At 48.3% G+C, this 12516-nt stretch overlaps 1 protein-coding gene across 7 annotated transcripts in view; it reads right to left on the bottom strand.

The window, feature by feature from the left end:
- Positions 1-12516, bottom strand: part of DIS3L2 (DIS3 like 3'-5' exoribonuclease 2) — a 197060-nt gene that overhangs the window by 88921 nt on the left and 95623 nt on the right. For all 7 annotated transcript variants that reach the window (XR_014547886.1, XR_014547887.1, XM_083612737.1 and 4 more), the window contains one exon: positions 6546-6719. Coding sequence is in view for 5 of the 7 variants with exons in the window: in XM_083612737.1 (XP_083468863.1) it covers positions 6546-6719 (174 nt within the window). In the remaining 2 variants the exon portion in view is untranslated. The remainder of the gene's footprint in view (positions 1-6545; positions 6720-12516) is intronic.

Below are 12516 nucleotides of genomic sequence, written 5' to 3'. Positions count from 1 at the left end.
AGAGGCAAAGAGGATAGGGGAGAGACCAGGAAAGCTTCAAGAAGCAAAGTTTCAGCACCATCAATACTCCTCAAATGTCCACCTTGACGTAATAAAGGAATCTGGCCCTGCTATTTTTGCTGAGATAATGAGATTTCTGGGCTCCTGTGATCCACTTATGCTCCCACTCTCACTCCTACACAGGAAACCCACTTGCATCATCATGCCAAACAACTTTTAATCAGGAGACACCGGCTCATCTAATCCTGCTGGGCTGAGAGAGGCTTTCTGTCAGATGGTTTTGTGCATCTGAAAGTCTTCCGCCTTGTCTAGGCTGAGAAGCTGGTGAGACAGGGCTTCAGGGCTGCCATTTTGCATTACAGCTCAGAAGTTAAGACATGCTCAGGCTTGGTCCCAAGTTATCAAGAAGCTGTCATCAACTGCAGGAGATAGGGAGAAGAGTGGCTTGTTAAAACCCACAATTGCAGTCTCCTAGATTAGATGGGACTAATCTATTGAAATCACGGGAGGACAGGCCACTGAGACCATTTGGTGTCATCGTCAGACTTGTTAACTCCACTGCTCAGCCCTAACGCCACATCATTTATGAATAAGTTAACTTCCAAGTGCAGATTCTTGGGAGAATACATTTCTCTCCATTGCAAGAGCCGGCCGTTTACGCCAACTCTCTTCTGCCTCTTGCTTTCCCAGTTGCCATTCCATTGGTTTTGCCAGAGTTTGTGCTCCTTTCTGTTCTTCTCATTTGGGCAAGCCTTGTTTCCTCAAAGGAGCCTTCTTTCCTTTCAGAGCTTCCATCAGGCGACAGAATGCTCCTCCATAGAAAACAATATCCCCTTAAACAGAAGACAAGAACGTCAGGGAGAAGGATCCTAAGTCTGGCTCCCAACATGCTGGTTTTCCACACGGAGGGTTTTATTCCGGCCGGCTGACATTCAATTCCATCTTGCGATTCCCTTGCCTGTCATCTGAACTGGCACCACCCCAACCCAGGTCAACCATCTCAGGGAGAGCTAGACACACCAGCAAATTATATACATGGGGGTACTAAGCCCAAGTAAATTGCTAACATGAAGCAGCAGGCCTGAATAGCTCAGTTGGTTAGAGTGTGGTGCTGATAACACCAAGGTTGCAGGTTCAATACCCCTATGGGACAGCTGCATATTCCTGAACTGCAGGGTCCCTTCCAACTCAACAGTTTTATTATTCTTTAGCCCCCTTTCCATGCCTATGAACCAACTTATATCCCATTGTTTCCACCACCACAATATCCCTTTTCCTTAACTCTAATTTAAAATGGCTTTTAATGCTGTTTTGATGCTGTTAACCACCCTGGGACCTTAAACAGTGAAGGGCAGGTAATAAATATAATAGCAGCAGCGATAAACTACTCGACTTGAATGAGACCCATTAATTTGTGGTTTGGTGCACCTCCGCTGGTTCTGACAGACGCCGGCCAAGCTTAGCAACCTCCACACCACCAGTCGTCGTCCCCACAACTTATCAGTTCCCTGCACATTTCTACACATCCTGTTCCAGGAGCACAGGTTTTGCTGTTCCTAGAATTATCGCCAGCTTGTGGCATGGACAGTTTCCAGGCACTGAGCTATTTTATCAGATCTGTGCCTTCCACCTGCTGAGGGGAACCCTCTGTCCCCGGGAGCCGTGCTCCTTCCCTTCCAGCTCCCCGAGCCAAATCTGTCCCCTCCACCTCTCGTTTTGTCAGCCGACAAGCCTCTAAATACTAGTGTTGCAACCAGTGGGCAGTGCTACAATGCAGGGACTTTCCCGTTGCCTGGAGTTTCCAGCTAGAAACAGCGCTGAGAACAGCACCTCTGTGCCCAGGACAGAACAAAAGCCAGGCGAGGAATGCTTTGGCACGCTTGTTCGACTGACGCCAAGGTAATCTTTAGTCCCCTTGGAAGATCCTGCTTGCCATTTTAAGTAACATCCAGAATCACCTGGTGCCATATCTCTGAACCCATGAAGATTTCAAGCAGATCACTTTGATCCATGTCAGGACACCGGGGAGTGGTGGGTGGAAACTGATGAGTGGGGCAGCGGCAGAAGCAGGTTGGAGACTGACTTGGGAGAAGGGGTCAGTGGATGCAGAGGAACCTGTATCAGCCGGAAGACGAGAGGCAGAGGCAGGAGAAGCTGCAGGATTGAAGAGCGAAGAACAAGTGCAGGAGAAGGGAGAGGTTGGTCAGGCTGGTGGGGAGTCAAGGGCTCCCAAACCATTTATTTATTTGATTGACTGACTGACTGACTGGTTGGTTGGTTGGTTGATTGATTGATTGATTGATTGATTGATTGATTTACTACCCTTCATCAAAATATCTCAGGGTGGTTCACTGTCTCCTCCTGCCCACTGTCTCCCAGGACCAGAGGAGAACTGAAGAGGGAGGAGCAGAAACAGGGTGCACTCGGGGATAGTCTCTGCCTGCTTGCATGCAGCTTGGATTCTTCCCCTTTCTATCAATGCCTCTTTAAAAAAACCAAAAACTGTTCACTTAATGGACCCTGCCTCTATAACCCTGACAACGACCCTGCAATGTTGGCCAGCCTTATTCACATGCTGCAGCTAAGGAGGTTAAAGCTCAGAAAAAAAGAGTAGTGCATTAGGCCAGCTCATATATTTGTGACCATGGGCCAGACCTCACCTGTCTCACAGCTCATGCTCCTAACTAACCAGCAAACTAACTCAGTCAAGAATCCTCTGCCTGTAAACTTCTCTCAAATGTGGGTGGGGGGACCCCCAGAACCACAGGGGGTCCTCCTTGGAGATTCCCATCTATGAAAGCAACGCTTCATTAACTCCGCCTACAGGGATGCAGCAGGCTCATTAACTACTGCCGGTTTTAACAGAGCTCCTCTTCTGGGCTTAGGTCTCTCAGGCAACAATGCTTGTTTGCTTGTCTGTTGTGTTCAAAGCCTGGCACCCCTAACGTCTGAGACAGGGTTTCAGGGCAGCTTAGAACAAACTCCCCATTTCAGACGGCAACCCACCTCACAGATCCGTCCGATTTCCTTGCCGCAACACCCTTTTAACTGCACTAGGTATTTTTAGTTCATTGTTTTCTATTTTGGCAGCTGAGAAAGTGCAGTGTGTAATTCTACCTCCAGTTTCATATTCCTTCTTAAAAGTGAATACAACATCCTGTTTATAATAATAAAATCACTGGTTGGCAGGATGACACTCGGTGGAAAAAAGAGGGAGAGAGTGAAGAATAGAGAGAGAGAGAGAGAGAGAGAGAGAGAGAGAGAGAGAAAGAGAGAGAGAGAGCGCAACTGGAAAATTGAGAGCCAGCACATTTTGGTGCCAAGTTTCACATTTGCAACGGTCCAGAGGAGGTCACAGGTCTCGCTCGCAACCGAAGGCGAGGAGTGAAGAACGATCCCCACAAACTCTCCCTTGTTAGCCCATGTACACCATCTCCTTTCGAGCAAGGGATTTGCCCTTTTCAGGAAAAGTGACGTGAGGCTTTTCCCGCAGTCATCCGAACAACAGGAGACATGGAAAAGGCAGTGCGGCTCAGCCCAGAATGACCCTTCTCTCTCTCTCTCTCTCTCTCTCTCTCTCTCTCTCTCTCTCTCTCTCTCTCTCTCCAGGATTTGGGGTTTTCTTTCTTTTCCCACTCTGGGAGGACTTTCCTGGCTAGGTTGCTTGCCCCAGTTTAGCAGCAAGAGAAACAGAAAGATATGAATGAAATTAAAAACACTTGGAAGAAGCCACAGAAGCAGCTCTGGGGTTTCTTAGGTTCACTTAACATTTCCTTCCCCAGCGTTGCCCCTGCGCCCTGGGTGGAAAGTTGCGCTTCAACGTTTCCTTTGACACACACCCCTTGCTTTTCTCCTGCACTCTGTGCCATAAAAACTGGCAAGGGGGGAGGGCGGCAAGGAAAAAGACAGAAGGAGGTGGAGAGGAGGAAGAGGCCTTGGACCCTGCAACTTTGGCCGCTCCATCCCTTCAGCCTTCTCAATGCCGTTTGGAATTCCAAAAGAACACATCGCCGTTTCCACCTTCGCCTTTGCTTGCTTTGTTCAGCTGTGAAACATTGGCTCTAATCAATCCAGCCAGAAGAGCAAAAGATAAATGAAACTGTGCCCCCCCCCCGCTTCCTTAAATGAAGACATATCGGACATGAGAAATGCAGCGATTTTATTTTTCACTGTTCTCAGAGAGGACAGGGCAAGAATGGATGGACTCCCATTGCAGGTAAAGGTAAAAGGTAAAGGACCCCTGGATGGTTAAGTTCAGTCAAAGGCAACTATGGAGTTGTGGCGCTCATCTCGCTTTCAGGCCAAGGGAGCTGACGTTCGTCCACAGACAGCTTTTCCAGGTCGTGTGGCCAGCAAGACTAAACCGCTTCTGGCACAACAGAACACCATGACAGAAACCAGAGCACAAGGAAATGCAGTTTATCTTCCCGCTGCAGTGGTACCTATTTATCTACTTGCACTGGTGTGCTTTCAAACTTCTAGGTTGGCAGGAGCTCAGTGGTTTAAGTAGAACTTCTACAGGCAAGCAAAGGAACAAGCTGCCTTCCTCCCTGGGGATTTTCTCAAGAGAAGGTGGAGGTGGGAAAGGCATTTTAAGGAAGTCTGTAGTACAGGGTGGCTTACGTAGAGAGCAGGGGCTGTGTCTCCTGGAAACTTGGCAACCTGGAACACACTGCCTGCAGCAGCAATGGGCTCTTCCGCCCTGAGGGTAGAAAGGTCTTGGGCTATACCACTACAGACTGCAGGTGGGAGTTTCTGCTGTGTGTGCATACACAAAATCCCTGTACATATTAGATTAGTGTAAGAACGTAAGTGTCCTGCAGCTGGATCTAGAGGCCAGCGGCTGATCTAGTCAAGCATCCTGTTCTCACAGCGGCCAACCAGATGCCTATGCCTGCAAGGGAGAAGAGTTTTAATCCTTTTCAAACCCTGTTCATCTCCTTGACATGCTGGTTTTCTATATGCAGGAAGGGGTCCTGCTTTGTTGCACGAAAGAGGATTCAACGATACAAGTCCCCGCCTGTAATGTGAAGCGAAACAGTCCAGAGATAAGGCTCTCGCCACGGTGAGAATTAGGCCTGAGCTCCCGTGGGCACTGGCAGGTTCTGAGGCTCTGCCAGGGCTGAAGCAGGAGGCTTAAGGAACAGGGGTGTATGACAAGCAGCACTGACACTCCAAGCAGTGTGGTTTGGAAGCGTTCCTGGACAAGAGCACTGAAGGAACATCACCAGCAGAGGCCTCCCCCATGCTTCAAAGGTGTCTGCTGCCCTGATCAGTCTAGCAGATGGGCCAGGCACCCATTTGCCAGCTTGTCAAAGCAACTGTTCCTGGCGCTCTAGGAAAACGGGTGCCCAGTCGCTCCCCAGCCCCAGCCCCAAAAACTCACGCTGTGGTTTGGAGAAGAAGGCGTGCAAGAGCTCAAGCACAAGAGCACTCTCCCCTTCTGGCAGTTTCCAGCAACAGGTATTCAGATGCACTGCTGCCTCTAGCTCTGGAAGGAGAGCCCTCGATCCCAGATGCTTTCTGCGTGCCGCAGAATTTGAGGAAGTGGAATACCGCAGTTAGTGCAGATAACTGCAGCGTGATTGCTGACAGGAGTGAGACCTTGCCAGCATGTTATACTCTGCTCAGAGATCTGCACTTGCTGCTGATTCATTACTCTCTGGAACTCTCTGCTGTATTGTTTTTGGCATCTGCTAAAAACCTTCACTTCAACAAAGCTACCCAGACATGTCAAAAGCTGCATGTTACAATCACTTATAGTTTTATTGCGTGCAATCATTTAAAAAATACTGATTTTATTTATCTTTTGTTAACATTTCGTGTCAACTTGTTTTTTAAATTTTCTTTCGGCTGACTTTTTTAAATGAATATTTTAAGTTGTTTTATCTAATCTGTTTAGAGGCTGGCTGGCAATCAGAGCCAAGATCTGTAGACTCAAGAGATGGGCCTTTGATGAGCTACGCAGCTTATGAAAAGGGAGGAAGCAAAAGCTGCTCTCAGCGCTTTCATTGCAAAGAGTGCATGAGCCACCAAAGCCCACAGGCAGGTCTGAAGATTTCCAACAATCCTCACCACGTTTCCTGCTTTCCATACACTGGTCAACAGACACGACCCATAAAACATGTTCTACAAAGTTGACAGTTTTATTATCAAAATGTGCCCAGCAAGAGGGATCCACGCTACTGAGAAACCTGCTACTGTCGCAGTCACAATTAGATCCATGAAAAAGAAAAAGAAATTAAAGGCACTGTCTGTACATTTTGCACCCCACCATGCCAAAAGCTGTAATACTGGACCAAAAATAAGTAAGTAAAGGCCCCAAAGTTCTCCAGTTTGAGTCTTTCGTTCGAATATGCCCTCCTGTCCTCAAAAGTCCTTTAAAGGCAAAACTTCCCAAACACAGAAGCTGTCTGCATCCAACCAAAACTCGAGACAACTTGGCCTATTTTCCCTGTGAAAGAATCCCAGACCAGCTACAGCCCCATCCCAAGGCAACCTGTAAGCGGACAAGAGGCCTGAAAGAAAACGGCTGAGATTTTTACCTTAAATCTCTCCTCTTGGCAAATTCTTCTGGTGGGATAACCCAGGGGAGGCTCTGGGGGAGGCACTGCAGGACGTCTGGCTGGAAGTCCGAAAAATCCACGCCGTATTCCGTGAGGATGCCTTCCGTTTCCGGCTCAATTTCACCAGCCTGCCCAAGACTTTGAGCCAACTGCCTATGAAAAGGAGACACAGAAGTCGAAGAAGACGGGCATAATCATTTTGAGCAGGTTACAGGATACTTTAACAACCCCCAATGGAGCATGCGGGGGGGGGGTCCTCTACCGAGCTAGAGGAGAAAGCGAAACGGCTAAGAGGATACAGCAGCCTGCTCCATCCTGATGCTGTCCAGACAATATTATAATAATAATTTATTATTTATACCCCGCCCACCTGGCAGGGTTTCCCCAGCTACTCTGGGCGGCTTCCAACAGAATATTAAAATACAATAACCTATTAAACATTAAAAGCTTCCCTAAACAGGGCTGCCTTCAGATGTCTTCTAAAAGTCTGGTAGTTGTCTTTCTCTTTGACATCTGGTGGGAGGGCATTCCACAGGGCGGGTGCCACCACTGAGAAGGCCCACTGGCCACACAGGCTAAGGGTGATGGGAGTTCTATTCGAAAACATCTCGAAGGCACCAAAATGGGGGAAGGCTGGGGCACACTTTTTGCTGGATTACAATATGCATGAAACCTTGCAGAGCAGCAGAAACCAACCTGCCTATATTCTACACTTCGGATGGGAGGCCCCACACAGTAGACAAGAAAGTCAGGTCTGAACACTAAAGACCCAGGCTCAAATTCTTCGCTCAGCTGGAGGGGGGAAAATCACCCTGGCTACTGCTTGATCACACGACTGCCTGCTAGCTTGTAAAAAAAAAAGGTAAAGGTAAAGGTACCCCTGCCCGTACGGGCCAGTCGCGTCCGACTCTGGGGTTGCGCGCCCATCTCGCTTAAGAGGCCAGGCGCCAGCGCTGTCCGAAGACACTTCCGGGTCACGTGGCCAGCGTGACAAGCTGCATCTGGCGAGCCAGCACAGCACACGGAAACGCCGTTTACCTTCCTGCTAGTAAGCGGTCCCTATTTATCTACTTGCACCCGGGGGTGCTTTCGAACTGCTAGGTTGGCAGGCGCTGGGACCGAACGACGGGAGCGCACCCCGCCGCGGGGATTTGAACCGCCGACCTGACGATCGGCAAGTCCTAGGCGCTGAGGTTTTACCCACAGCGCCACCCGCATCCCTGCTAGCTTGTAAACTAATGGCAAACTCTGAAACACTTTCTGGGCATTGTATTAGAAAGGGATCCTCCAACCCTGCGGCAAAAGATTTGAAGGAGGGGGAAAGTTCTTCCTTAGGGATTGCCACATACATGCAAGGATTAGTTACCATATTGGCCTGAATATAAGCCTCACTTTTTCCCAAATTCCGACCGTGAAAAGTTAAAGTGCATCTTAATTTCGCGACCTTACAAAAACTGGCCTTTACAATACTGCTGCTGAAGCAGAAATACAAATAATTATGAGTGCCTGCAGAATTTTAAGGGAGCGACTTATATTCAGGTATTGTCTTTTCTTCTTCTTTCCCCTTGAATTTTAAAGGTGCGGCTTATATTCGGGTGTGGCTTATATTGGGGCCAATACGGTATCTTGATGCCCATGGCCAACAAAGTGGTTCTCTCCAGCTCAGGGAGAGACCAGGGTAGAGTCATCCTCCTGCTACAGATCTCCAGTGCCTGGAGGGGGTTGGAGGATGGATGGCGGCTAATGGATTGAAGTTGAATCCTGACAAGACGGAAGTATTGTTTTTGGGGGACAGGGGGCGGGCAGGTGTGGAGGATTCCCTGGTCCTGAATAGGGTAACTGTGCCCCTGAAGGACCAGGTGCACAGCCTGGGAGTCATTTTGGACTCACAGCTGTCCATGGAGGCGCAGGTCAGTTCTGTATCCAGGGCAGCTGTCTGCCAGCTCCATCTGGTACGCAGGCTGAGACCCTATCTGCCCGTGGACTGTCTTGCCAGAGTGGTGCATGCTCTAGTTATCTCCCGCTTGGACTACTGCAATGCGCTGTACGTGGGGCTACCTTTGAAGGTGACTCGGAAACTACAACTAATGCAGAATGCGGCAGCTAGACTGGTGACTGGGGGCGGCCGCCGAGACCACATAACACCGGTCTTGAAAGACCTACATTGGCTCCCAATACATTTCCGAGCACAATTCAAAGTGCTGGTGTTGACCTTTAAAGCCCTAAACGGCCTCGGCCCAGTATACCTGAAGGAGCGTCTCCACCCCCATCGTTCTGCCCAGACGCTGAGGTCCAGCGCCGAGGGCCTTCTGGCGGTTCACGCCCTATGAGAAGTGGTTACAGGAAACCAGGCAGAGGGCCTTCTGGGTAGTGGCGCCCGCCCTGTGGAACGCCCTCCCATCAGATGTCAAAGCGATAAATAACTACCTGACATTCAGAAGACATCTTAAGGCAGCCCTGTTCAGGGAAGTTTTTAATCTGTGATATTTTAGTGTATTTTTGGTTTCTATGGAAGCCGCCCAGAGTGGCTGGGGAAACCCAGCCAGATGGGCGGGGTACAAATATATTATTATTATTATTATTATTATTATTATTATTATTATTATTATTATTGGGCTTCCTCTGGCTTAAAACACACCGGTTCAGACTTAAAGAATGGGAAGGGAGATTAGTAGCAAGGTTCAAAGACCTATTCTTGGATAAATTCAGGATTAAGTTGCCTAGCATATTGCTGCAGGTGCTTTTTCCATCCAGCAAGAAAGGGCCACAAACAATGGGATCTTCCCCACGGGACAGGACAATACGTTGTGCAGACCTGCATCAGACAGAGCTAAGAGGCAGACATGACTGGTTCTTGGAGAAAATGGGATGCGTAGAGCAGTCTGGCCTGGCAACAAGGATGAGTCATTTGAAAAAGAAAATTATTCTATCATTAAGTTTGTTGGGGAAATCTCCGAGACAAATGACGAAGTAGCAAGTTACAGGAAACAGGGAGGTTCCCCAGACGCAACACTGAGGAGTCCAGCAGAGCTGTTCTGCGCAGAGCTGAACTGTTAGAGGCAGGCAAGCCATCTACCCTGTGCAGGAAAGAAAGCTTTTTCTACACCTAGGTGAGACATGTGCCTTATTCCTTGACACATCCAGGCCCCTCCACAGTTATGCATATTCAAATGCAAGCACTTTGGGGCAGGAAAGGGAAAGAGAAGCAAAGTCCAACACCAACGCCGGCCTGAGCCTGGATCAAGGAACTTTTTGCAACCAGCAACAGCAAGTGTTAGAGACTCAGCAGAACTATTGGTAATGAGGGCCAGACGCATTTGCACTATCACAAATGCTGTGTGTGTGAAAAAATTGAACTGTTCACAGTTCTTATCCGTTCCCTTTTTGTGGTGCCAATTTGGGCATTACTGCTCCCCAGGGAACTTCCTTAATACCCTTCTGCAGATCCCCAGACAACACTAACGTCCTGCTACAGAGAACAGCAAGAGGATATCTTAGGCGGTTGGAAAAGCAGACAATGGTAATGTTGTGCAGATGCATTCGTATTAACCGGCAGATCTCAGCCAAAGGGCCTCAATAATGTCAAACAGCTAGGAGCTACTCCCAGTTTTTCACAAGTGTTTCCAGTAATGCCAAAAAGCACCTCCCCTTTGGGTGGTTTATCCACACTCCATGCAAAAATATTTGAATACTCACTTTTATAATGCCCTTCACTTGCCCTCGCTGCCCAACTGCACTTAGTGACCTCATTTTGTAGCCATAGCCAACTAGGTAATTAGCAAAGTGACCTCATTGCATCACCCAGGTAAGTAATTCAGGAAAGAGGGAGGAGTGTTGCCAAAATGCAGACAACAAAGGAAACAATGGCACCAGGCAAGATTTTTTTTAAGAGAACAATAAATCTTCGTAATATCTAAGTGGTTGCATTTTTTACATTTTCAGGAAAAATGCCTACGCCACTGAATTTGGTATTGCAAAATCGAAACTGGAAAGCTTTCGCATCAGCTCTTTCTCAGCTCAAACTGACCCAAGCTCTATCAATCTCAGGCGCTTGCCCACTGTTGAAGAGCAAAGTTTGGTGGGTGTTGGGAGCCAATGCAGCTTGGGGGCTCAGCTCTGATTTGCCAAGTGTACCCTTGCTCTCAAAAACCAAAGAGGCAACAGAGGTCAGGAAATGATAGTAAGATCAGCGCCAAGAGACTCAGTGAGGCCTCCAGATCTTCGGACACTTGCACCCAGCAAACCTTGGCATATTCCGGCCAAGTGTCCCAAGCGATATCTCTAAATCCTGACCCCTCCAGAGATGCAAAATGCTTAAACCTGAACCACCTGCACACCTGCCTCTTATCTGCCTCCTGCAGTTGCTCTCTTTCAGGTGAAGCTATGAGCCAGCCAAGGGCAATGCAGGTACCACCCTAAGACCTGTAGGGGGGTATGATGGGATTCTTCCGCCTTCAGCTACACACACACACACATAACCCATTATCTTTCCTCTGCTGCTACTTTCCCCACGAAAAGCAAACTGCAAAAAACAGCACCACCCTCCTCTGCTCACCTGTTGAAGCAGCCACCTTCCAAGAGGAAGGACCTTTCGATTGACCACCAGGTGGCACCCAAGAGTTGTGGAAGTGAACCCCCTCCCCTAAAAGCACACCACCAGGACACAGTCCAGGTTTCACTCGCCCCTGATTAGGATCCACTTCCAAGGGGGATTCCGAGGAGGGCACAACCTCCAAGGAAACCCCATTCCCTTTTTCACATTTCTTAGGGTAAGCAGCAGGGCAGGCAGAGAAGGTTCACACCGCTCAAGACCAACGTCTTCCAGGTGGGGCAGTCCTTTGCCTGAAACCCTGGCAAGCTGCAGACAGTGACACCATTGGGTCACCACTAGGCAGAGGGCCTTCTCAGTAGTGGCACCCGCTCTGTGGAACACCCTCCCATCAGATGTCAATGAGATAAGTAACTATACAACCTTTAGAAGACATCTGAAGGCAGCCCTGCATAGGGAGGTTTTTAACGTTTGATCTTTTATCGCTTTTATGATTATTAATAATAATAATAATATTCTATTGGGAGCTGCCCAGAGTGGCTGGGGAAACCCGGCCAGATGGGTGGGGTATAAATTTATCATCATCATCATCTTAAGTGAGGAGGTGGCATGAATAATAATAATAATAATAATAATAATAATAATAATAATAATAATAATAATTTATTATTTATATGCAACCCATCTGACTAGTTTGCCCCAGCCACTCTGGGTGGCTCCCAACAGAATATAAAAACATAATGAAACATCATTAAAAAGATGTCTTTCAGCCAGCAGCCACACGTTGGATGACTACAATGTGCTCCATGTGCAGCTTCCCTTGGCTTGGTCCAGAAGATGCAGCCAGTGCCGAATGCGGCACCAGGATTGCTAACTGGGCTGTCCCATCAGCGCCATGCTAGGCTCCTGCTAAGGGAGCTGTACTGCTTGCCACTATTTTGCCAGTCCTGTTCATGATTTGACCCTCAGCCCTGAATAACCTGGGACCAGGTTACCTAAGGCACCACCTTGCCCAGTATAATCGCTGCCTGGCAACAGCACTCCTCAAATGATTCACTGCTGAGAATGCTACATAACCATCAGCAGTGGACTTCATATGCACTAGGAACTGGGCTGTTAGTGTTGATGCACCAGCCCTCTGGAATCAGTCACCTATGGCTGCCTTGGGCTCCTTCAGGAGGAAGGGCAGGATATAAATTAATCAGACAAGTGCCCAGTGTTTTTGACATTAAGGCATCTACTGAAGCATCTTTTGTTTGAGAAGGCTTCCCCCTTAAGTGTGACCCAGTCATTTTATAGGAGTATTGTAGGAATTGTTTTATTGCTCTTAGCATACTGAGTCTGTAACCTCTTGTGCTTTGATTTTATTCTTTTGACTGCCAAGGCGGCTTATGAAACCTG

The sequence above is a fragment of the Podarcis filfolensis genome, assembly GCF_964270895.1.
Source record: "Podarcis filfolensis genome assembly, chromosome: 5".
Taxonomy (NCBI): domain Eukaryota; kingdom Metazoa; phylum Chordata; class Lepidosauria; order Squamata; family Lacertidae; genus Podarcis; species Podarcis filfolensis.
The sequence above is the reverse complement of the archived record's forward strand: the minus strand, read 5'-3'. Positions and strand labels throughout refer to the sequence as shown.